General features: G+C 35.2%; 1 protein-coding gene across 2 annotated transcripts in view; it reads left to right on the top strand.

Annotated features, from left to right (window-relative positions):
- Positions 1–5,262: 5,262 nt before the first annotated feature.
- LOC123524464 (solute carrier organic anion transporter family member 4C1-like) overlaps positions 5,263–25,651 on the top strand; it is a 112,844-nt gene continuing 92,455 nt past the window's right edge. The window contains exons 1-3 of one of the 2 annotated variants that reach the window (XM_045302674.2): positions 5,263–5,921; positions 22,095–22,226; positions 23,758–23,907. In XM_045302674.2, the coding sequence (XP_045158609.2) occupies positions 5,693–5,921; positions 22,095–22,226; positions 23,758–23,907 (511 nt within the window). In that variant the 5' untranslated portion in view covers positions 5,263–5,692. Of the gene's footprint in view, positions 5,922–22,094; positions 22,227–23,757; positions 23,923–25,651 lie in introns of both variants that reach the window. The other variant, XM_045302673.2, reaches the window with a different exon arrangement.

Here is a 25,651-nt window from a genome sequence, read left to right as displayed (position 1 = left end):
TATTCACTTAGTATTGTCACTAGGTATTATAAGAAAAATAAATTAGTGTTTTTTCATGTTTTTGACAAGGAGACTTTTGTATTATTTTCAAAACATTTAAGTAAAATAATATGTAATAAGCCATATATTGTAAATGATTAAATGTTACTGACAAAACAATATATTTATATACATGTATGATAACTGATCGATTGTTTTATTTTGCTGCAATAAATATGCTTATTCTCGCTCAACTGTATCTAACATTCACATGTTGCCAATCTTTGATTATCAAAAAATTTTTCTTACCTTGTCAGCGCAGCTCTTGCGTTGTAGTGTAATACATCAAAAGCACAACACTTGCACAAATATTTCAAAGATTTAACTGACCAAGATTTTAAGTCATTTGAATTAAGATTTGCACCCTCAGAATGTACCCAGTTGCGGCAATTAGAACATTGTATGGTGTCATTTTGACACTCATTGCTATTTTTCTCCATTTTGGAGTTAAATAAATCGGCGCCTCAGAATTAGAAGGGCGTACCTGGAAAATCATAGTTTTCGGCAACACGGAAAAAAACAAAAAAAACTGTCTATGACAGATACACCCTTCTAATTCTATAGAAATAACAGAAGGGCGTAAGTGGACCCTTCTGGTACAACATTTAAGAGCAGATACGCCCTTCTAATTCTATAGAAATAACAAAAGGGCGTAAGTGGACCCTTCTGGTACAACATTTAAGAGCAGATACACCCTTCTATTACTATGATTCTGAAAAACTTTTTACTTACGCCCTTTTATTATTTGTGAATTTGGTCAACACAGCAGTTTGTAACAAAACAAATTAAATAGGATTATGTCCCTTGGTATGTAGTTTCAAAAAATGTATAATTCATAAAAGGGCGTAACTAACACTTACGCCCTTCTTATATTTGGGCGTCGAAATCAGCTGCAGTTATGATATGCAATGCTTTATTCTAAAACTTTTAACTTGAATAAAATAAATAGGAAATACTGGGAAGTAATTTTGAGATAAATTGTTGTTATCATTCTTAAATGTTCATTTTGTGGTGTTATACTTCTATTAAATGGCGGCAATCTCAGAGCAGTGTATGACTGAGTGGCTAAAAGGTCTTCCTTTACAGTTCAAAGCTGGGCGTTGACTTTCCACTTTGCCATCACATATGTGGGGTTGAAACCCTTCAAGTGACGTAAAACTCTTTCAGGCGAGTCAGCAAATAACTGGTTTACCGAAGATTATTGGTTCTACCCAGGCAGCTGCCCATGCCCTATAATGATGGGCTCCTGGGCCTTCCTTTACCATTCAAAGCTGAAAATTTGGCATATTTCTAAATTGCTTTCGTGGGACATATACCCTAGAACAAAACAAAACTTCATGGCCCAGTTCTTGAAGACAATCTTATGTTGTACAAATTTGTTTAAAGTTTTACATCACATTGACACAGTGCAGGACATATGGCAACTTTCTATCTTTAATTGTTGAGGAAGACTCATGTGCACTTCTGGATATTGCTGAGACAATGGTCAAGTGATTTAATACCAACATCCTTTCACCACTTGGCTACGGAAATACTTTGTTAACTGTGGTAAATGACCAGTTAGATTGTCAAAAATAAAACATTACTGAATAGAACTTTTACATTTCTGTGCAATGTTATGTGTTACTCAATGAGTTTATTATGAAAGTTTTTAAAAATAAGATCAAGTTCTGCATAAGTGGAAAGATATTTCCTTTGCTGTTCTTGCATTAATGATTTTCAGGTTTTAATACATGTAGTAAATTATTTACATGTAACTGGGTATTCAGTTGGTATGTGAGTCATATCCTTTTTAAATGTAGAAAAAGTTCAACGTTAACTGAATATGATTGCAAAAGAGGACCAATAGCGTTGAATTTGGGAGAATAAACCCAGTGGGCATTCGACGTTGTAACGACGTTGATACGACGTCGAATACGGACGTCGATTCGACGTTGTGTTTTGTAAACAACCTATTTTTCATAATGGTTTTCTTCTAGAAGCTGTAATTAAGCGTCGATATCGAAGTTTTCTAAATCAGGACTTTTATGTGAAACTTCCTTTGATTCCAATTTCTCTAGTGATAACTTTGTTGGATTTAGAAAGTATAATTGTTGACTCGTTTCTCGTTGTTTACAACCGGAAATGAATATAGCACGTTGGTTTTTGGCGCGTTAAGTAAAAAAAGTGTTTATTTTCATATTTTTAAAGTTTCTGTGATTCATTTAAGTTTAATTCATGATAAAGATGAAAAAAAGTACAATGTTTACTTCAGAAAAATCGTCTCCTAGCGGTGACTCATACTTTATCAAGGGAGGTAAACTAGTGAATGCAATTCCTGGAGAAATTGCGATGCATCTTTTATCCATTTCCGATTAATTTATTAATTAAGAAAATGACTAAAATTTATTGTAAAACGTTAACCAGGTCCACTTGCAACAATTACAATTTCGACCAAAATTCAACGTCGATACAACATCGAAACCTGACGTCGTACCGATGTCGCACTTTCGACGTCGGGAAGACGTTGTATTTTGGTTGTCGACCAACTACAAATGACAACATTTTTACATATCAGCATGTTTATTAAAACTTTTCTTAATCTTTCTTTTGTAAATTCAACACTAGTCTCATCAGACAGTCGACATTTCAAGAAATAGTTAAACCAAACTGGTAAATAAAATATAGAAAGGAAATAGATTTGAAGATTAATTCCCCTACAAGCTCACTATGGTCTAAAATGTTATTGCCATATATGCGATTGGCAAGCCATTAAGCTGGCTTTTATGAACTAATTCTATTTTTTACACGTGTTTAATTAACTGGTCATAGCTCATACATTTTTTCTTCAAGAAAATGTTACAATAAGGCCTTGTTCAGGACTTATTCAATACTTAAGTTCCCTTTTTGCAACTGTTAATACTCAGTTGTCTTAAATGTGACTGAAATTATCAAATAACGAAAGAACACGCATCAAATGTTTCTGTGTGTGAAAAATATAACATTTTGTAGTTAAACTGCATGTATTTATTCACAGTATGACTGGTACCTTCCATAGCACAACGAATTTCTAATTCATATAGATATCTGGGACTATAATAGTTACAGTTAGAATGAAAGAGTTATCAAATACAGTGAGTGTGTGAGGAGAAGTAGTGGGGTGGAATTCCTCATATTCCATACAGATATGCTTATTTATATCTATATTTTGTTGCACACGTGTTACATCAACAAGTTCATATGCTGAAATTTGGCTATTAACAATGCTTGTTTGTGTAAAGGCTACAGACAGTTTATTAAAGTCATATCTTACTAGTATACTTAAAATAATTCAAAACTGCTATAGCTAATTCATGTTGCCTTCTACAACAAGATCCCAATGTATGGCACTAACATATTGTATTTGTAGCAGGCTTTCAGTATTAGACTGGAAAAGCTGTACATGCATGTAAAGAGTGTTTTAGTTACAGTGATGATGCTTAAATGAAAGGAAAATCAGATAACAACTCTAATTTCATAACCATATTAATTTTGTGTTTTCTTACACTGTAATAGGTATTTATTGCAGCAGAGACTTTTGCTACACCCTGTCAATTTTGATTTATAAATACAATGTCTCTAGATAAATGATACTATGTTTAAGTTGAATGTCTTAAGCATGTATTTGGATAAATATACTATTTCTTTTAAAGAATGGCCGCATATTACCATTTAAGAATTAGATGTATAAAAAAGACGATTTTCTACCTATAATTGAATTTGAAAATTATGTTTTCCATGTATAAAAATCAATACTCCTTTATCATTTAGAAATATAAATTTCCTTTTCTTAAATTAGTCTGAAAAATAACACATCAGGTTTATATGAAGGCTAGATTGAATATGTAAGGACATAGTTACTGAAATATAGCAGCCATTTTGAAATTCAAGATGGCTGCCACACTGATGGCCGAATGGAATTTTTGAAAGGAATCACATAATATGGCGTACCGTTAGGGTCGAAAATGCCGATTTAGCTTTAAGACAATTCGGAATTAGTATGACCCTGAATTAAGATAAATCTATTTAGCTTTAAGACAATTCGAATTAGTATGACCCAGGGTCGGACATATTCCAATTAGTATGACCCAGGTTCGGATTTAGCTTAAAGCTATTTCATTTAGTACGACCGAGGGTCGGACATATTCCAATTAGTATGACCCAGGTTCGGAATTAGCTTAAAGCTATTTCATATTTAGTACGACCCAGGGTCAGACATATCGGAATATGTCCGACCCAGGGTCATACTAATTGTAACTATGTCCGACCCAGGGTCGTTCTAAAGATGGCTGCCGCAATTGAGGGTCATACTATTTCGGAATTAGCTTAAAGCTAATTGGAATATGTCCGACCCTGGGTCATACTAACTGGAATATGTCCGACCCAGGGTCGTACTAATTCGAATTGTCTTAAAGCTAAATAGATTTATCTTAATTCAGGGTCATACTAATTCCGAATTATCTTAAAGCTAATTGAAATATGTCTGACCCAGGGTCATACTAATTGGAATATATCCGACCCAGGGTCGTACTAATTCGAATTGTCTTAAAGCTAAATAGATTTATCTTAATTCAGGGTCATACTATTACGGAATTAGCTTAAAGCTAATTGGAATATGTCTGACCCAGGGTCATACTAATTGGAATATGTCCGACCCAGGGTCGTACTAATTTGAATTGTCTTAAAGCTAAATAGATTTGTCTTAATTCAGGGTCGTACTAATTCGATTTAGTATCATACAAATTGAAATTGTCTGGCCCAGGGTCGTACTAAATGAAATAGCTTTAAGCTAATTCTCAACCAGGGTCATACTAACTGGAATATGTCCGACCCTGGGTCGTACTAAATCGAATTGTCTTAAAGCTAAATCGGCATTTTCGACCCTAACGTTACGCCATAACATAAGCTCTCATAAAAACATAACTTTTCAAAATATAGGGAAAAATCCACAGGATTACAATTTATCACAAACTTCCAACTGAAACGTTTAAGTAAGAGCCAGATAAAGAATAAAATTAGATATATGTATATACTACACGTTTTTGTCAAAATAATATGAAAAGAATAATCCTCACAGTCCGAATAACAACGGTATGATTATGAAAATGAATCAATATGTTCTTAATGAAAACCACTGAATGAAATAGCCTGTGCCTAACTGAGATACAGTATGTCAATATCTTTCTTCTCTCCACTCATAAAAACTAGACGAATCAATGGATTGACGTGTTCGCTCTCAGATAGAAGGCATATTTGTTCGCTTTTTCTGCAGTCGAACTTCTGTCTGCTTGAGGCACTCATGTAAATATCCAATAAACAGAACAAAACTACGAATTGTGCATTTCTTCTGGCACTAAAAGCCTATGAATTTGGATATTTGTTAACATACAGCCAATGATATAGCGGGGAGCTGGGAACCAGGAAATATGTTTTGAGTTTCTGTAGAGTTCGAACTTCACTGTGTGCCTTGAAAACGTAAACATTTCTAGATTTCTTTGGAAAGGGGTTTATTGTACCTTGTATGGATACATTGAGGTATTTAAGTAGATAGGTATGCCTACCTTTGGTATTTACTGGAACACGAAGGTAGCTTTTGGCACAGATTTATTGGAATTTATTATATGATATCTTGTCAATGGCGGAAAATTACTTCGGGCCGGCGAACGATTTATACGTGACGGAAACAGAAAGACAAGAAGGAGTGGTCGATGGTGACTGCCTGAACAATGATGAGGATTTAGAACAAGTAGAAGAAGAAATAGAAACCCGTTGTGGACTCGGAACATGTCGTCCTGGCATTCTTCAGCGATGCAATAATCCCACATTTCTTCTTTGTTGCCTCTGTGTTTATACATTAGTTCATGGTGAGTGAAATTTATCTGCATCTTGTTTCTGTGTTTATACATTAGCACATGGTGAGTGCAATTTATCTGCACTTTGCTTCTTTGTTTATACATTAGTACATGGTGAGTGCAATTTATGTGTACTTCGCTTCTGTGTTTATACATTAGTACATGGTGAGTGCAATTTATCTGTACTTTGCTTCTGTGTTTATACATAAGTACATGGTGAGTGCAATTTATCTGCACTTTGCTTCTTTGTTTATACATTAGTACATAGTGAGTGCAATTCATCTGCATTTTATTTCTGTGTTATCCATAAGTGCATAGTGAGCGCAATTTATCTGTATTTTGCTTCTGTGTTTATACATTAGCACATGGTGAGAGCAATTTATCTGCACTTTGCTTCTGTGTTTATACATTAGTACATGGTGAGTGCAATTTATGTGTACTTCGCTTCTGTGTATATACATTAGTACATGGTGAGTGCAATTTATCTGTACTTCGTGTCTGTGTTTATACATTAGTACATGGTGAGTGCAATTTATCTGCACTTTGCTTCTTTGTTTATACATTAGTACATGGTGAGTGCAATTCATCTGCACTTTATTTCTGTGTTATCCATAAGTGCATAGTGAGCGCAATTTATCTGTACTTTGCTTCTGTGTTTATACATTAGTACATAGTGAGTGCAATTTATCTGTACATTTCTTCTATGTTATACGAAGTGCATGGTGAGTGCAATTTATCTGCACTTTGCTTCAGTGTTATACGAAAGTGCATGATGTGTACTTTGCTTCTGTGTTATCCGTAAGTGTATGGTGAGTGCAATTTATCTGTACTTTGCTTCTGCTTCTGTGTTATCCGTAAGTGTATGGTGAGTGCAGTTTATCTGTACTTTGCTTCTGTGTTTTACTCATTAGTACATGGTGAGTGCAATTTATCTGTACTTTGCTTCTGTGTTTTACTCATTAGTACGTGGTGATTGCAATTTATCTGTACTTTGCTTCTGTGTTTTACTCATTAGTACGTGGTGAGTGCAGTTTATCTGTACTTTACTTCTGTGTTTTACTCATTAGTACATGGTGAGTGCAATTTATCTGTACTTTGCTTCTGTGTTATACGTTAGTGCATGGTGAGTACAAATCATACTCTTGAACCCATGTTTACGTTCGATAAACTAGGTTTTTCGTTTGAGCGCGAACCTACGTTTGCGGGTGTGAACCTGGGTTTACGAGCGTGAACCAGAGTTTACGAACGTGAACCTATGTAGATGGTGAGTGCAATTTATCTGTACTTTGCTTCTGTGTTTATACATTAGTACATGGTGAGTCCCATTTATCTGTACTTTGCTTTTGTGTTATACGTAAGTGCATGGTGAGTGCAATTTATTTACACTTTGTTTCTGTGTTAGGCCTAAAAAATTCTTTGTTTCCGGTAACATGCTCAAAAAATAGGGTAGGTAGTTCGGAAATTATTTTTTGTTTTGGAATTTTTTTTTATTATGGGAGACTTTTCGGAAATTATTTTTATGTCATAAAATGAATACAATTAAGGGGGTTATGCCTTTAGAGCATCAGTAAGTTGATTTCTAACATCACTGACCACGTTTAAAGCATAAGAAGTGCAGTTTTGCAACTTTTTGTTAAAAAGTTGAAAAAAAAATCTCCAAGGCCATAAAAACATATAGGGTCGGGCCAAAAATTTAGGGAAGGTTGGGATACCGGAAACAAACATTTTTTATGCCTTATACGTAAGTGCATGATGAGTGCAGTTTATCTGTACTTTGCTTCTGTGTTATCCGTAAGTACATGGTAAGTGCAATTTATCTGTACTTTTCTTCTGTGTTACACGTACGTGCATGTTAGTGCAAATTATCTGCACTTTGCTTCTGTGTTTATACATTAGTACATGGTGAATGCAATTTATCTGTAATTTGCTTCTGCGTTATACGTACGTGCATGGTGAGTGCAATTTATCTGTACTTTGCTTCTGTGTTATACGTAAGTGTATGGTGAGTGCAATTTCCTGTACTTTGCTTCTGCGTTATACGTAAGTGTATGGTGAGTGCGCTTTATCTGCACTTTGCTTCTGTGTTGATACATTAGTACATGGTGAGTGCAATGTATCTGTAATTTGCTTCTGCGTTATACGTAAGTGCATGGTGAGTGCAATTTATCTGTACTTTGCTTCTATGTTTCCTGTAATTTGCTTCTGCGTTATATGTAAGTGCATGGTGAGTGCAATTTATCTGTACTTTGCTTCTGTGTTTATACATTAGTACATGGTGAGTGCAATTTATCTGTAATTTGCTTCTGCGTTATACGTAAGTGCATGGTGAGTGCAGTTTATCTGCACTTTGCTTCTGTGTTTATACATTAGTACATGGTGAGTGCAATTTATCTGTAATTTGCTTCTGCGTTATACGTAAGTGCATGGTGAGTGCAGTTTATCTGCACTTTGCTTCTGTGTTTATACATTAGTACATGGTGAGTGCAATTTATTTGTAATTTGCTTCTGCGTTATACGTAAGTGCATGGTGAGTGCAATTTATCTGTACTTTGCTTTTATGTTTCCTGTAATTTGCTTCTGCGTTATATGTAAGTGCATGGTGAGTACAATTTATCTGTACTTTGCTTCTGTGTTTATACATAAGTGCATGGTGAGTGCAATTTATCTGTACTTTGCTTCTGTGTTATACGTAAGTGTATGGTGAGTGCAATTTATCTGCACTTTGCTTCTGTGTTATACATAAGTGTATGGTGAGTGCAATGTATCTGCACTTTGCTTCTGTGTTTATACATTAGTACATGGTGAGTGCAATGTATCTGCACTTTGCTTCTGTGTTTATACATTAGTACATGGTGAGTGCAATGTATCTGTACTTTGCTTCTGTGTTATACGTAAGTGCATGGTGATTGCAATTTATCTGTACTTTGCTTCTGTGTTTATACATTAGTACATGGTGATTGCAATTTATCTGTACTTTGCTTCAGTACATGGTGAGTGCAATGTATCTGTACTTTGCTTCTGTGTTATACGTAAGTGCATGGCGATTGCAATTTATCTGTACTTTGCTTCTGTGTTTATACATTAGTACATGGTGATTGCAATTTATCTGTACTTTGCTTCAGTACATGGTGAGTGCAATGTATCTGTACTTTGCTTCTGTGTTATACGTAAGTGCATGGTGATTGCAATTTATCTTTACTTTGCTTCTGTGTTTATACATTAGTACATGGTGAGTGCAATGTATCTGTACTTTGCTTCTGTGTTATACGTAAGTGCATGGTGATTGCAGTCTTCTTTGTTTAAGAAATAATTAGTCCGAATCTATGACTCTAGTTACCTCCCCTGACGGTCCGTCCACGGAGTCACAAGCAGCGACTATTTAAAATCGGCGTAATTGAGGTACTTCGGTTTTCAGACATGATTGCAAGCATGTGATGATTTAATGGCGAAAAGAAAAATATTTCTGAATAGCAAATTTATTTTTGTGCTTGTCTTGTGAAATACACGATATGCCATGTCATGAGCACTTCGTAGTACCTGAAGAAAGTCACCCACTGACCTACATTATCGATTTGTTTTTCGCCATTGATGACGTCACAGCTTTATTACGTCTCTATTGCCGCATTTCATTCACTGTCACTGTACCGGATGAGCACAATGTCTCGGGCTAATTCTTATGGTGGCTGATTTCTGCCATTTCGTGTTTTCGTCCCGCGACCCCGCCGAGCGAAAACACGAGAATTATCATGTTAAAACGGCGGGGGCGCGGGGCGAAAACACGCTATTTAGCGGGGCTGCGCAGCGGAAACACGATAATGAGCGGGGTCGCGGGGCGAGATTTAGTAACTGGTATGTCAGGGGCGCGGGGCGAAAACACGATAATTAGCGCTGCTTAAACGTCGCGTTTTCGCACCGCGTCCCCGACATTCTAGTTACTAAATCTCGCCCCACGACCCCGCTAATTATCGTGTACCCCGCCATTTTACCTTGTTAATTCTCGTGTTTTCGTTCGGCGGGGTCGCGGGGCGAAAACGCGAAATGGCAGGAATCAGCCACCATAAATTCTAAACGTGTAAGCGCAATATTATTTGTACATTTTCTACGATCTAAGTTAAATTAAAAAATTTGAAAACAAAACAGATATTGGGGGAGATCTATTCATGTATATCCTCATGTACTTTTTCCTTCACGAACACCCGGAATAAACTTTGGTGAACAAATCGAGTACGACTTCACACTGCTAAATGCTGTACGTTCATGCATATAGAGCTATTTGATAGCTGTTTTTCTAGTTTTTTTATGCAAAACATGTCAAATCACGTTTCTGTTCATGCGATAAATGTATTACCTACAGCAAATTAAAATATTTCTTTCGTTTTTTTTTTATACTGTGAAGCTTATAATATATGTTCATATTTTAATCACTAATGATTACGCCTGTGTTCGAACGTGGCTGAGTTGGACAGATGCGAAGGTGTGCCCCCGTGATATAATAATACGCATCTAAACGACAAATCACTGTTTGAGATATATTATTTCGATTCTAACATGTTATCCAGTATTATTATGTACATCCTTGACGTCATGCATTCCATCAAATATTTGCCTGTTTTCTGTTGATTTCTTTTCCAGCGTCTGACGCTAGGACGTAATATTTGTTACGTCAGAAAAATGAATTTTTGAATAATAACACACAGTTTTCAGCCTTCTTTGTTTAAAAGGAAAACAAATTGTGTCGTGTTAGACTATACATTAGTACATGGTAAGTGCAATTTATCTGCACTGCTTCTGTGCTACACGTAAGTGCATGGTGACACTAGAAAAATATCGAAATGCTTCTGTGTAAAACTTATACATAAATACATAACGTTAGTTATCTACATTTACATGTTAATGCATAATGTATGGTGAGTGCAGTTTACCTTGAATGTTGAGATTAAATACATTTATGCATCAATATACTGTGGGTACAGGTGATATACATTTTGCCTCTGTGATTGAGTGCAGAGTGCAACTTACCTACACCTTGGCACAGTCTTTGTACATTGATACTTGGCCTACACTTTGCCTTTGAGTCTACATTATCACATGATGAGTGAATTATATCTACCCTTTGCCTCTGTGTCTACATTTAAACATGATGATTGATATCTATGTACACTTTGCTTCTGTGTCTACATTTAAACATGATGATTGAATTATATCTACACTTTGCCTCTGTGTCTACATTTAAACATGATGATTGATATCTATGTACACTTTGCCTCTGTGTCTACATTTAAACATGATGATTGAATTCTATCTACACTTTGCCTCTGTGTCTACATTTTAACATGATGAGTCAGTTCTTACCACACTTTGCCTCTGTGTCTACATTTAAACATGATGATTGAATTCTATCTACACTTTGCCTCTGTGTCTACATTTAAACATGATGATTGAATTCTATCTACACTTTGCCTCTGTGTCTACATTTAAACATGATGATTGATATCTATGTACACTTTACATCTGTTTCCATATTTAAAGATGATGAATTATATCTACCCTTTGCTTCTGTGTCTACATTTTAACATGATGAGTCAGTTCTTACCACACTTTGCCTCTGTGTCTACATTTAAACATGATGATTGAATTCTATCTACAAATTGCCTCTGTGTCTACATTTAAACATGATGATTGAATTTTATCTACACTTTGCCTCTGTGTCTACATTTAAACATGATGATTGAATTCTATCTACACTTTGCCTCTGTGTCTTTATTTAAACATGATGAGTGACTACTATCTACATTTTGCCTCAGTGTCTACATTTAAACACGATGAGTGAATTCTATCTACACTTTAAATCTGTTTTTTTTTTATGTTTAGAAACATTGTGAGTGAATTCTTTCTACACTTTGCCTCTGTGTCTACATTTTAACATGATAAGTGGATTCTATCGAAAGTTTGCCCCTGTGTCTACATTTTAACATGATGAGTCAATTCTAACCACACGTTTGCCTCTGTGTCAACATTATTACATAATGATTGAATTCCATCTACACTATGCCTCTGTGTCAACATCATTACGTGATGATTGAATTCCATCTACACTATGCCTCTGTGTCAACATTATTACATGATGATTGAATTCTATCTACACTATGCCTCTGTGTCAACATTATTACCTGATGATTGAATTCTATCTACACTATGCCTCTGTGTCAACATTATAACATGATGATTGAATTCTATCTACACTATGCCTCTGTGTCATCATCATTACATGATGATTGAATTCTATCTACAAGTGTCAACAATATTACGTGATGATTGAATTCTCTCTACACTATACCTCGGTGTCAACATCATTACGTGATGATTGAATTCTATCTACACTATGCCTCTGTGTCAACATCATTACGTGATGATTGAATTCTATCTACACTATGCCTCTGTGTCAACAACATTACATGATGATTGAATTCTATCTTCACTTTGCCTCTGTGTTTACATTTCGTCATGTCAGTGCAATAACTCAATAAGTGCATATATATTATATAAGCACTTATTGAGTTATTGCACTGACATGACGATTTAATCATGGTGATTGCATTTTATTTACATCAGGTCTCTACGTCTAGACGAGGAGAGTAAGCTATTACAGTTCGATTACTAGGTCATACATGTTTACAGGTTTTCAATTTCAAAATTTCTCTACTTACAAAATGACCTTTCTACTTTCTGATTATGTTTTGTTTTAGCTTGAGCTCACGTTTTTCTTATACTAGAAACACTAAATTATGGAAGCCGGAGTTAAGGTTACAAAACGCAATCTTTAATGTTTACAAACATGGTGTTTACAAAAACGAACTATAATATAAGGGTGTGTTTATCTTTAGCCTACGTCACTATTTTAAAATGTCAGACATAGAGTGCACGCACTCACTTAAAATGTTTGCTATAACAGCCGAGTGTTGATTGTAGAAATGTCAAAATATGAGAACAAATACTGGAAACAAGTGTAGTGTCAGAACTGATGTTGGCGGTGTTGAAGATATTCAATATTTATTAATGCTTCAAGGGATTCTGATGATTATTTCACTCTGACCAGGCATGAACTTGTCAGTTTCAAGCATACTTCCAGATTCAGATTAAGACATTAATTCTCAGAAAGTACGAGTCTTTATCATAACCACTGGACATGGTCGAATATTTACACATGTCGTGGGCAGCACGGTATTTATAAAATAATGCGAAAGCAGATGATCTTTCTCGTATATAAACAACATTTATCTATCCCGTAGTCTGAAGATATAAAACAAATAGATGACTTACTAGTATCTCATGGCCGCGAGATTTAAACAAGAAAACATTCGGTAAATTACCTACGCGACTGGAGTTTGGAATGAAATATTAAAATGAATCTTGACCTCAATACAGGGATTGTGTGAGGAGCAAACTCCAAGTCGCTGCAACTAAAATAGGATAACAGTGTCCGCTAAATATTTTATTGTACCAAATTAACTTTGAATGTAGGAAGGTAATAGACATGTGTGACGGACATCAATAAGTGGCATAAATATTGGGGTTCCCTCGAAATCTTTAAAAAATATTATCTACATATCACTTGATCAAGAAAATATGTTCTTTATAAATAGACCTTCATGATCAATAGGTTTGTTTTACCAATATCCTTCACTCTAAATACTTCAGATATAGCAGGACGCGTAACTGTGTGTTATTCTGCGCGCATAATAATCAACAGTGAGTGTGAATTAAGTGTAACACCGTTTTGTTCTATCATTTCGATTCTGAAGCCGTCATAGCACTCTTTCACGCCGACTGTACGGCGCTAAATAATTTGTCGACGTGGCGTCAATATTGCCTTAATGTGCACGAATTTTCCTCATCATCACAGACATCATGTGATACAATGTCAGTAACTATGGCATCAATATTTCGCGAATTTAGCTATTCTAAATTATTTGTTAAAAATCATCACCATATCATATGTTCGCTAGCAGAAATATTTAATAAATTAAGCACACGTTTTGCTTAGAATTTCAGGTTAAAGATGTGATGCGTGTGTGTGTTCGGGTTTAATGTCTTTTTCAACAATTTTTCAGTCATACAAACGACGGTGTCTACTTGTAGCAGTGAGCACAATGCCCAGCTTTATAGTGCTGCCTCACTGGAATATCACGCCGTAGACATGATACCTTACGCAGTCACATTATACTGACACCGGGCTGACCAGTCCTAGTACTACCATCTTAATGCTGAGCGCCAAGCGAGGAAGCTACTAGTACCATTTTTACGTCTTTTGTATGACGCGGCCAGGGATCGAACCCACGACCTCCCACACTCGAAGCGGGCGCTCTACAACTAGGCTACCGAGGCGGTCAAAGATATAATGCACTTTCATTCTATCTTGGGTTTGATCCAAGCTTGAAATAGTTGTTCTACAGCACCCACATTATATGACACAAGATACAATCCTCTGACAGAAATATTCCATGAATTATATTCCTTTTATAGTTTGTAATTTTAGCTAGCTTTTTTACATACTTTCAATTTGTCTAAGATATCTCTCAGTTTTTTTTAGATTTGACGCAACCTTCAGTGCCGTAGGAACAGGGGGTGGGATGGGGGCAGTGGGGCGGGGATCCCCCCTCCATTAATTTGACCGATTACGGTAATTATCTTTGCAATTAATTAATTATTTTTGGACAGAGAGTCCATTTTAGCTGTGACCTGTCACCAGACATGCAGTTTTATAATTGTATTGTTAACCTTATTAATGTCAAATCAAAACAGAAAACATGTAAACATGATAAAAAAGCCTTAGAAAAGCGTTTCTTTGTCGGACCCAAGCCCGAGAAAAAGATGAGGGGTTTTATACTATTCTCATTATACTGTATTCATTTGAAAATGTCAAAACATGGGGTATAGTGTATATAAAATTGCAGTGGTAAAAGTGTTCTTTATTGCTCCCAAAATGCCCCACCCTAGCTAGTCCCCTACTTTTCTACTTCAGTCCGCTGATTTTTATAATGTCTGCCCCCCCAAATCTGAAAATGCTTCCTACGGGCCTGACCTGTTGTCCAACGTCCTCATCCGCGTCGGGTGCATTAATCACTCCGATGATAGCTCTGTGTTCCTCAGATACGCCTTTTCTCTATCCAGCATTGCAGTCCTTGCTTGTAACGGTTGTGGTGGCTGACAATGAGTCGATCACTTCAGGAGTCTGTATATGCTTTTAGAAGGAATGAAAAATACGGTCATCCAGAAACATCATTGGTGCAGCTGCCTGTAAAAAAATGCTTTTATTTATCAAGATTCGTAATATATTTTAGACGTTATGCCCCTTTTCGTCTAGAAATGATCTCAGTTGAATAGACGATTCTGTTTTTTATATCTCGGTGTAGCCGAGAGCATACCAGTTTTGAAACGAGAGCTTTGAAGTTTTACATGCTGTATTTACGAACGATGCTGCAGAAAACGGAACAATATTGCGGTCAATGGCTCGTAGACCTATACCATAGCTTAAAACGGAACAATATTGCGGTCAATGGCTCGTAGACCTATACCATAGCTTAAAACGGAACAATATTGCGGTCAATGGCTCGTAGACCTATACTATAGCTTAAAACGGAACAATATTGCGGTCAATGGCTCGTAGACCTATACCATAGCTTAAAACGGAACAATATTGCGGTCAATGGCTCGTAGACCTATACCATAGCTTAAAACAAGAACAGCAATGACCGAAATGATGGTGAAAATATTAAGACTGTTCATATGCTGAATAAACAGTTATATTTCTGCGTTTCATAAGCATAAAATGTATGCATTTCATAAGCATGAAACTGGATACTCATTAGTTTTTTAACATGGTTTTATACTTAAATGTTATAAACAATTTATCTAGCGTGAACATTTAATTATACCAGTACCATTCATTTTGACAGTCTACCAATCATATCTCCCTTGAATGATGTCATTTTACTTTCGTCATGCGAGGAAACCATCCGTTCGAGTGGTTCTGTATCCCGTTGCCCGTCCTTGTGCGATGTGTATGAACACTATTCACAAATATCTAGTAAGTTATTCAGTAACTTTTTACTTTAACAACACAGGAAAAAAACAATTTTTTTCAAACTTAACTGCTTACAATCTTTAAAAGTGCACGTGAAAGGTTTGTTTGTTTGATAATGTTATTTGTTCAAAAAGTTTCGTGATAGTTTTTAAACAGAAGGACCGTTGAAAAGGTCAGCAGTCTCTCACCAGATACTTATACCTTAATCACACTGGATAACCGGCTATCCTTGACGCCCGCTGGAAATGTAACCCAGCTGGAAATGTAACCCAGCTGTAAATCGGGAGGTAAAGTTTTCATTTAATTCTAATAAAGCGAAGCCAATTCTTGCAGTTTTGTCAAGGAATGAACATGGCTTACATTTACAATTTCTGGGCCAAAAATGATCGTTATGTTTTTAGATATTCGCTAACAATTTCTTCAATTTGAAAAATCGAGCAAAAATCCAAAGTTTTGCGCAAATTGTTTTGTTTATGAATAACCTGTGAAAACTTTTATCATCTGGTTTAACGGATGTGTCCTTATGGAACACCTGTGTGAAGTTTCCGGGTTCTACGTTATTCCTGAAAAAATATATTAGCCGTTAAATAGTTATGGTCGAATAAAAAGGACTGTCGAAAACGGCCGCTAGTGCTGTCGCTAACTCGGATGTTAACATTTATAGACTATCCATTAACTCCGATGATTTTGAATACTTTTGTATGCAAAAAGTATTACTGGCAGTGATTTGACGGAAACGTAATTATTTTATAAAACGGCACTTTCATTTCAAGAAACTTTATGACTGTTTCTTCACACCCGGGCTGAATTTTAACCTAGTTCACGCGTTCTTGTCATTTTTCAGCCATGCGAAAGCCAACCATATAGTTTTTTTCAGTTACACCGAAACAATACAGTACATATTGCCACTTTGCCAGCTTTTGATCGTGGAGGAAAACCACTACAGGTGCCTCCGGGCTACTACAGAAAGTAATTTCACCTCGGGTTTTGCAAGTGCAAATGATTGCTTCTGGTCGTCAGTCCTTTGAATTTCGTTTGAAGAATTCAGTATCTTTAATGAATCTCAAATGTCCGTTCCTGTTTTGAAAAGTGTTCTTAGTGCAGTGCTAGATACGTGTATAATCTTATTTGCTCATACATAATTATTTCATTGCTCCTTATGTTAATCTGCTATTTTGTTTTATTTATAAATACTTTTTCAACAAATAGCAGTTTATTCATGGTCTATAACTGCAAGTTGTTGACGGTTGTAAACGATTGTTTCAAATCTAAATAAGCAGAACGTTGCAAAATCTCAAATGACTGTTTTAAAGAATAGTGTTCAGTTATCAATTCAGTTACTTCTTAACATGCCATCCACATGTAGCTTTAATCAACATATAACAAGGTAGATAGGAACTCTTCTTTGCTTGTTTACGATCCCGGATCCCAGACTTTATGTCACAAAAGTTACTCTCATTTTGTGCAGTTTGTCAACAAGATCTTACACTGTTATTTTGTACATCGCTAGGTATTGTGCATTGTTTCACATACATAATGTCTTTTTGTATAAAAAATAAATGCTTTAGAGACCGGACCCGAAAGTGCGACCTTAATGTTCAAGCAAGGTTGATGACTCTTGCATGTCTAAGAACATTTGGCTGTGGTTAACATTTGTGTAACATATTTCAAAATCTCTCGAGGAATAATAAAGTCATACGCCAGACAAGAAATGTTGCTTTATAAACCTATGGAAAACATGAATATATTTGAAAATTGGTCTTTGTTTGTAGAAATTGCCAGCCCGACACAAAATACTTAAATATAGCTCTGGGTTAAAGATTTTTTGTGATACTGACATTGGAGGTGGTCATTCGAGACTGGACCTCACATATACTTGTATTATTGGTAACACATGTTTGAAGGTTAAAAATCAATGCTTAAAAATCAGTTCATGCATGTAGAATCACAGCCCGGACAAGACACTGCGGACGGACGGACGAATGGAATTAAGCAACTTTTAGACCCTAAACCAAAAGGACAATGATAATTAAATCAATCAGAATTACTCGACATGGCAATAAAGACCATACATAAGTATGATATTATATAAACTACTTACTGACTGCAAGTATACACATTTTACGCAAATGAAAGACGAAAGAAATTGCAAAAACACAGGTAGATTAAACAGATACAAAATATACATGAAGGAGAGACACTACGGGGCATATAACATGTCTACAAGACAGTTTTTTTACTTTTATACAGCTGTATATCTCGATAGCCGACAGCTCACTTCAACGACTGCCTATTGCAAATACAGCGGACGTTTTCGACAGTCTTTTTTTCTCGACCATGTCTATTTAACAGCTAATAATTTTTTTTCAGGAATAATGTAGAACCTGGAAACTTCACACAGGTGTTCCGAAAGGACACATCCGACAAACCAGATGATAAAAGTTTTCACAGGTTGTTCATAAACAAAACAATTTGCGCAAAACTTTGGATTTTTGCTCGATTTTCCAAATTGAAGAAATTGTTAGCGAATATCTAAAAACATAACGATCATTTTTGGCCCAGAAATTGTAAATGTAAGCCATGTTCATTCCTTGACAAAACTGTCAAGTTGATTTGCAAGAATTAACTTCGCTTCAATAAAAATAAATGAAAAACTTAACCTACCGATTTCCAGCTGGGTTACATTTCCAGCTGGGTTACATTTCCAGCGGGCGTCAAGATAGCCGGTTATCCAGTGTTTAATATGGCATTTGAAAAGCGAGAAAATGATGTTTCCTTTCACAAGCATTTTCTACTTGATCACCTAGAACCGATATATTGAAGGCAAAACCTTGTCTCCAAACCGTGACTCAATCTAAGTACTGAAAATACAGAAAGGAGACTAGAGACCAGAAAACATTGAAATGAATACTGTTTCACATAGATAAATTTGCAACATATAAAACATTTACGGGTTTTTAGCCCCTAATGCTACAGATTATAATGAAAGAATGCATTGTGTTTGCTTCTCTTGGGTTAACACAGTTAGTGTGACAAACATAAAGTAATTCTTTATAGCAAAGATCATTATTTAACAGAACTGAAAAGCCCCCTTCCAAGAACGCAACCCCGTAAAACCGCAACACCATATCATATACCTGAAAAACATGGACAATGTAAAACATGTAGATAAATGAGAATGAAATGAACAAATAAAGGACGAACAAATAAGGAACACAGTTGGGCAGCGCTTTTAAACGTTCGGTGTCAAAAACACTACTGGTGAGTTTAAACTGGTTTATAATGCGCACCTAACCTCACTATTACACCAGACAGCGTTTCCAAAATCAATACACAAAGCAGAGTAGTGTCAACTACTTCAAATATTCTTAAAGACTGCATTTAAATACTGTCAATATTGCTGTAGATAATGTTTTAATATAACGTGAATAAGCAATCATATGTTTAGAATATTATCTAAGCGACTGTAAAATTGCTTACACTTTGAAAGTTGTAACGACTCACACAAGGGAATTTTACATGTCAGAAGCTGCAAGAGCGTTTGTAAAAACTCAAAGGAGTGGGAGGTGTGGGATGAAAACATGTTATTTAGTATTGTGATTACGAGAGTTTTTGCCTTTGGTCTCCCCGTTAGAGTTCTAAAATCTCGTTACTTCTTAAATCTCGCGTTTTCACTTGGCTGGGTACTGGGGTGAAAAGACGAAATGGAAAAATATATATCCGATATAATCTGCTTTCTGAAAATGAATGTGACAAATATTTTTCAAGGTGGGCCTCAGCTGCCACGCTAATAGATATATGCATGCAGAGAAAATCAAACGCATTTTATTAAGGTGAAAATTCATCATCCTGAAAGTAGTTTCAGCAATTGAACTTCATTTAATCAGTTGGTGAGAGACTTCCAGGCACCAATCAGCTCCGACAATTTTGACACACTGAATATACCAATTCATTAAAAAAATATTTCCCGCGAGATTGCAAATTAACATGTTTGCTATGACTAGATTTCCTGGGGGAAACCATAAACATACATGTATTTGGCCGCGCTGATAACATCACCTCGAAATTACGCTACTTTTGTACAGTAAAAAACGCAAGTGAGTGCAATGCAGTACAAAGGTGACTAATTATTTCATTTTTAGAATGACTTTATGATCTTATGATTATGATGTATGTATATACAATATAGCACATTAATTTGCATGTACGAAAACTTTTCAGTTGATTATAGCATCTTTTAAAACAATTTTAATAACATTTTATTTGTAGATAGATGAGAATATAAGAGAATAAATTTCATTTTATTAAAGGGAAGTAATTCTGAAGAAAATACACCAACATTTTTTAACTACGTCTTTATGACACATGAAAGTGGTATGTTTAAAGTTTATACAAAGTTGTTCAGATATCAATGCAATGACGAAAAATTACAGATAGGACAGAAAAGTGACCATACATATTTTACCGATTGGACATGAAAAAAATCGATGTTGACTTTTAACCTCCAAGTGTGACCTTGACCTTGAGGTAGGGATCTGCATATCGTCTCACAATGAGGAGCATTGGTGCTAAGTAATATTAAATTCATTTGATATATTACAGAGGTATGGACAGGACAGAAAAAAACAACATATTGGCCCTTGATCTCTAACTTTGCCTTTACATTTGAGATAGGGATCTTGACAGGTCGTCTTACTATGCTATTATTGGTAACATTTGTGCTAAGTAATAGTAAAATCCCTTGATGGATAATAGAGGTATGGACCGTACAGGAAAAACATATTGACCTTTGACCTCCAAGTGTGACCTTGACTTTTGAGGTCGTCGTCTGGGTGTGATGCACGACACGTCGTCTGATAATGTGGATCATTTGTGCAAAGTTATATCAAAATCACTTAATGGGTGACAAAGTTATGGACTTGACACGGAAAAAAACTCACTGAACTGTCAGTTACAATTCCTGGATGGATGACAGTTTAATACAGGAAAAAAAACCCTATCAATTTTGACCTTCAAGTGTGACCTTAGCCTTTGAGTAAGTGGTATGAATTTTGCACATGAGATGTCGTCTCATTATGGGGAGTATTTGTGTCAAGTTATATCAAAATCCCTTAATGGATAACAAAGTTATGGACTTGGCACGGAAAAAAACTACTGAACTGTGACCTTGAACTTTAAGCTTAGGGTCTGGGTATAGTGCATTACAAATTGTCTGTGTATAGGGACTATTTGCGCCAAATAATATGATAAACCATCAGTAACTGGCAGAGTTCTAGACCGGATATGAATATGTTAACACTTTACCTCTAAGTGTTTACCTTGGCTTTTAAGCTAGGGAACTAAAAGTTGTACATATCAATTATCTTATTATAGGAAATATTTGTGCCAAGTTATATTAAAATCTCGAAATGGATGGCTGAGTTACGTACTGGATAGAAAAATGCCCTGTTGACATTTGTCCTCCAAGTGTGACCTTGACATTTGAACTAGGGTCAGGGTGTTGCGCATGACACGTCGTCTCATTATGGAGAGCGTTTTTGTCAAGTAATGATTGATGACAGATTCATGGTTCGGACGGACGGTCGGACGAAATGATGGGCGGACGAAGAAACATAATCCTATAGTCCCCAAAATTGGTTTTCAATCAGTAGGGGACTAAGAACTCAAGTAGAAACTAGTATTGCTGAATCCTGCAAGCGCCATCGTAGCATTCTTTTGGCGCACATGTCAGTAAGATACGACATACTAGTATGATGCAACTTGCGACGGTATGGTACGGCTCGTGGAAATGTCGTTTAGTTTTGTACCGCCGCGAGTAAAATATTTCGTCAAACAATTAGCGGTATCAATCTTTGCTTAAGTCCCTAGGCATTCATACTCTGTTTAAAAGAACTTTCTAATTAGTAATCACTAATTAATTCAGATATGAATAAAAGAAGGTACGATTAAAACAGTTCCGCAGGATAGTTTGTCCAGCTTCCTTTTAGAGAAAAAACACATTATCTTAAATATAAAATTTATATATTGGCAAGTGTGGTTTTAGTCATAACTTTGTTAGATGAAGTGCAAACTCCAACATGTCATTGAATATTGTATTGCAGGATTTGCTGTAAATGGTATCAACAATGTCAACACAACATCTTACGAACGTCGGTTTGACCTGACCAGTTCGTCTGTTGGCTGGATCTCAAGCAGTTTCGACATTTCTGCAGCAATCTGTGGCGTTATCATAGGTAATCTATAAAAAAAGTCTTTATTTCACGATTTGATGGAGCACTTCTTGTGTAAATAAAAAATATTTGGTTATACCTTTTTCGTTATTGATTTTTTTTTACTTTTTATACGTTCGGTTATAAACGCACGCACGCATGCACACGCAACATTAAGCATGGCGACCGATAGTAAAGAGTTCGAGCCTCCATTTTATTCAAAATACAACCATACACTGTCACATGAGGGTTCGTTGCGACCATAAAAAGGAGACATATCCTAAGCCATCTTTACACAAGGGAGACAATCTGTTTATATAGTAAAATCGTTGAGTGAACACCGTATGTTAATCCTAATCCTGTCCATGTTATATCAGTGCAAAGGAAATGTAACCTATCTGTGTTAAATGCTATGCATGATAACACTGTCATGCATCTAACAGTCCTGAAATTGATTTCTTTGACTTTTTTCATATTTCTAGATATTTTTCCCATACTTTGACGCATATATATGGGTAGTAAGAGATTGTTCTCTTTCCAGCAGTAGCCTGTTCAACATATTTTACCTTGTGAAATTCTGTGGGTTTTGACTTTTAAAATAAATCGTCTGTTTGTTGACAAATTTCACCACAGAAAATGTCACACTTTCCCCAGGACATTAACATATTTGATCTTTACATAGTTTTCTATTCCGATTGCTAATCTATGTGGCAATTATACATGTTTTTCCCCTGCCTAGAGGTAAAAAGTGCATAGTTTGCATGAGGTTCTAGGTCAATAGCCACCTAAGCCTACCATGAAGTCTTAGTGGAGTTGTCTCCATTTTTTCCAAATATTTTATCTGGCACCATTTTTTTCAGCTCAAATAACTCTTTTTCAGAAAAATGATATTTTAGTATTTTTTCAGTCTACGTACTTTGATGCAGTTAACTACACATACTATATATCTAAAACAGATAGTTCCTACTTGAAGTTTGTGTTTTTAGTTACACTGCCTACATAAAATAAGAAGAAAAAGAAACATTAACCAGAATTTCATATGATGTAGAATTAATTCCGGCTAATTGACTTCCTTTCGGAAGAGCTCGAAGCTGTTTTGTTGTATAAAAGTATATAGGAGAAAATCGATTCCGAAACACTGTTTTCCTTGTTAATCACCGAACCGCTGTTGAAATACCTGTCTTTAAAAATGTGGGAAAAAATGACACTTGGCTAATATTAAATCAGACTAATTGTGTTTAATTTTTACACGTGTTATTTCTTTATAAAACTGTGATGAATGTATCCTGTATTGTTTCTATTTATAAAAGTTGCAGGCCCGACTACTTGCAACTGAAATGTTGAGGTGAATCGCACGTACATTTTCTAAAATCAGAAACACAGTTTCCTTTTCATTTAAGAGTCTTAGAAATCAAATATTTATATAAAGGAATGCAGAGTGATTATAACCTAGGCTATCAATTGTATTTTGTTTTTTATGTTGTGATGGAACCGTATAGTAAACGGGCTTAGCAGAAAATTTTGATATGTTCAAATTTTATCTTTAATTTTACAGGTTTCTATGGAAACAGAAGGAAAAAAGGTCGAATTTTGACAGGAGCTTTCATATTATCGTCATTAGGTTCCATGTGTATGTGGTTGCCCCATTTTATCACACCTCGGTATGAGTGGGGCCAGGGTCAGTCGCATCTTTGTTCTGCTACAGGTACGCTTGTGTCAGGTAGGACTGAAACAACTTTCTCATAAAAAAAACTTTAGAACCCGAGTCTTCATTTACAGCTCAAATAACATTTTAATAAAGCATAAAACCCAAATCTTCTAAAACATCAAATACAACACTTAAAAACTTTATTATAGAGCAAACACAAAAATATAACAATACAGAAAATCTTATTATAGGGCATTCTAGAACCTGAGTCAAACACGTGAAATATACAGAAAAACAACAAAAACCTAACTCTATTAGCATAGACCACAGGTGCTAGACACATAACCAAATATTTTACCCATAGGCCTATATATGTATATAATTGGTTTAAACATATTTTATTGCTCATTCAATATTTACAAGCATATACAACATTTTTTACAAACACAAAGAAATAAGCAAATGGGTCGGGCCACAAGTTCTTACAACATCAGATGACGGCCCTCCCCAAATATATGTAAAATAGAAAATAGACATTAGATATTACAACACAAAAACACCTATTAGACATAGTACTAGAGATCAATCAATGTGCAGTTACCTGTTCATCTGCATGACATTGCAATAATGAAGTAAATGTATGGTTAAAAATTTAGTGATAAGTCATTTCATTGTAATGTCATTTTTCATGGTAAATACTGAAGAGTTTTTTTTCTTGTTTTTATATATAGATGTGTCATATGGTACAAATAACATTATATCTAAATTTCAGCTTAAACAGTGGATCTGAATTAATTTTATTAGATTTAAAACATTTTCTGACGTCATACAATAATCTTGTATTTGACAACATTTTTTTGCATTGAAATAAGTTTTCAGAAAATCTTAAATAATATGCTTCAAAATTATCAAATCAGGAGTTAAGTATTATATTCAATCTTAAATGTTACATATCAACAACCAGCATTATCTTTTTAATTGTTTTTCATAATCTAAAATTTTAGGTAGTATCTCTACACCCATGCAATAAAGTATCTCAAGAGGCCGAGACTTCAAACATTTCAATTATTACAATGTAATAACAATTCTATAATAATGCATACTCTAAAACCCAAGTCTTCTAACGCATCAACAATTTCAATGCAGAAACAGTGTTATCATAAAAATAAATTTTAGAACAAGCGTCCTTTAACCGCAAATATTACAATGCAGAAACAGTTTTATTATAAAGTATATTCCAGAACAAGCGTCCTTTAACCGCAAATATTACAATGCAGAAACAGTGTTATTATAAAGTATATTCCAGAACAAGCGTCCTTTAACCGCAAATATTACAATGCAGAAACAGTGTTATTATAAAGTATATTCCAGAACAAGCGTTCTCTAACAGCAAATATTACAATACAGAAACAGTGTTATTATAAAGTATATTCCAGAACAAGCGTCCTCTAACTGCATATATTACAATGCAGAAACAGTATTATTATAAAGTATATTCCAGAACAAGCGTTCTCTAACAGCAAATATTACAATGCAGAAACAGTGTTATTATAAAGTATATTCCAGAACAAGCGTCCTCTAACAGCATATATTACAATGAAGAAACAGTGTTATCATAAAGTATATTTTAGAACAAGCGTCCTTCAACCGCATATATAATGAAGAAACAGTGTTATGATAAAGTATATTCTCTAACAGCAAATATAACAATGCAGAAACAGTGTTATTATAAAGTATATTCCAGAACAAGCGTCCTTTAACCGCAAAAAATTACAATGCAGAAACAGTGTTATTATAAAGT

The sequence above is a fragment of the Mercenaria mercenaria genome, chromosome 3 (assembly GCF_021730395.1).
Source record: "Mercenaria mercenaria strain notata chromosome 3, MADL_Memer_1, whole genome shotgun sequence".
NCBI classification, from domain to species: Eukaryota; Metazoa; Mollusca; class Bivalvia; order Venerida; family Veneridae; genus Mercenaria; species Mercenaria mercenaria.
The sequence above is the reverse complement of the archived record's forward strand: the minus strand, read 5'-3'. Positions and strand labels throughout refer to the sequence as shown.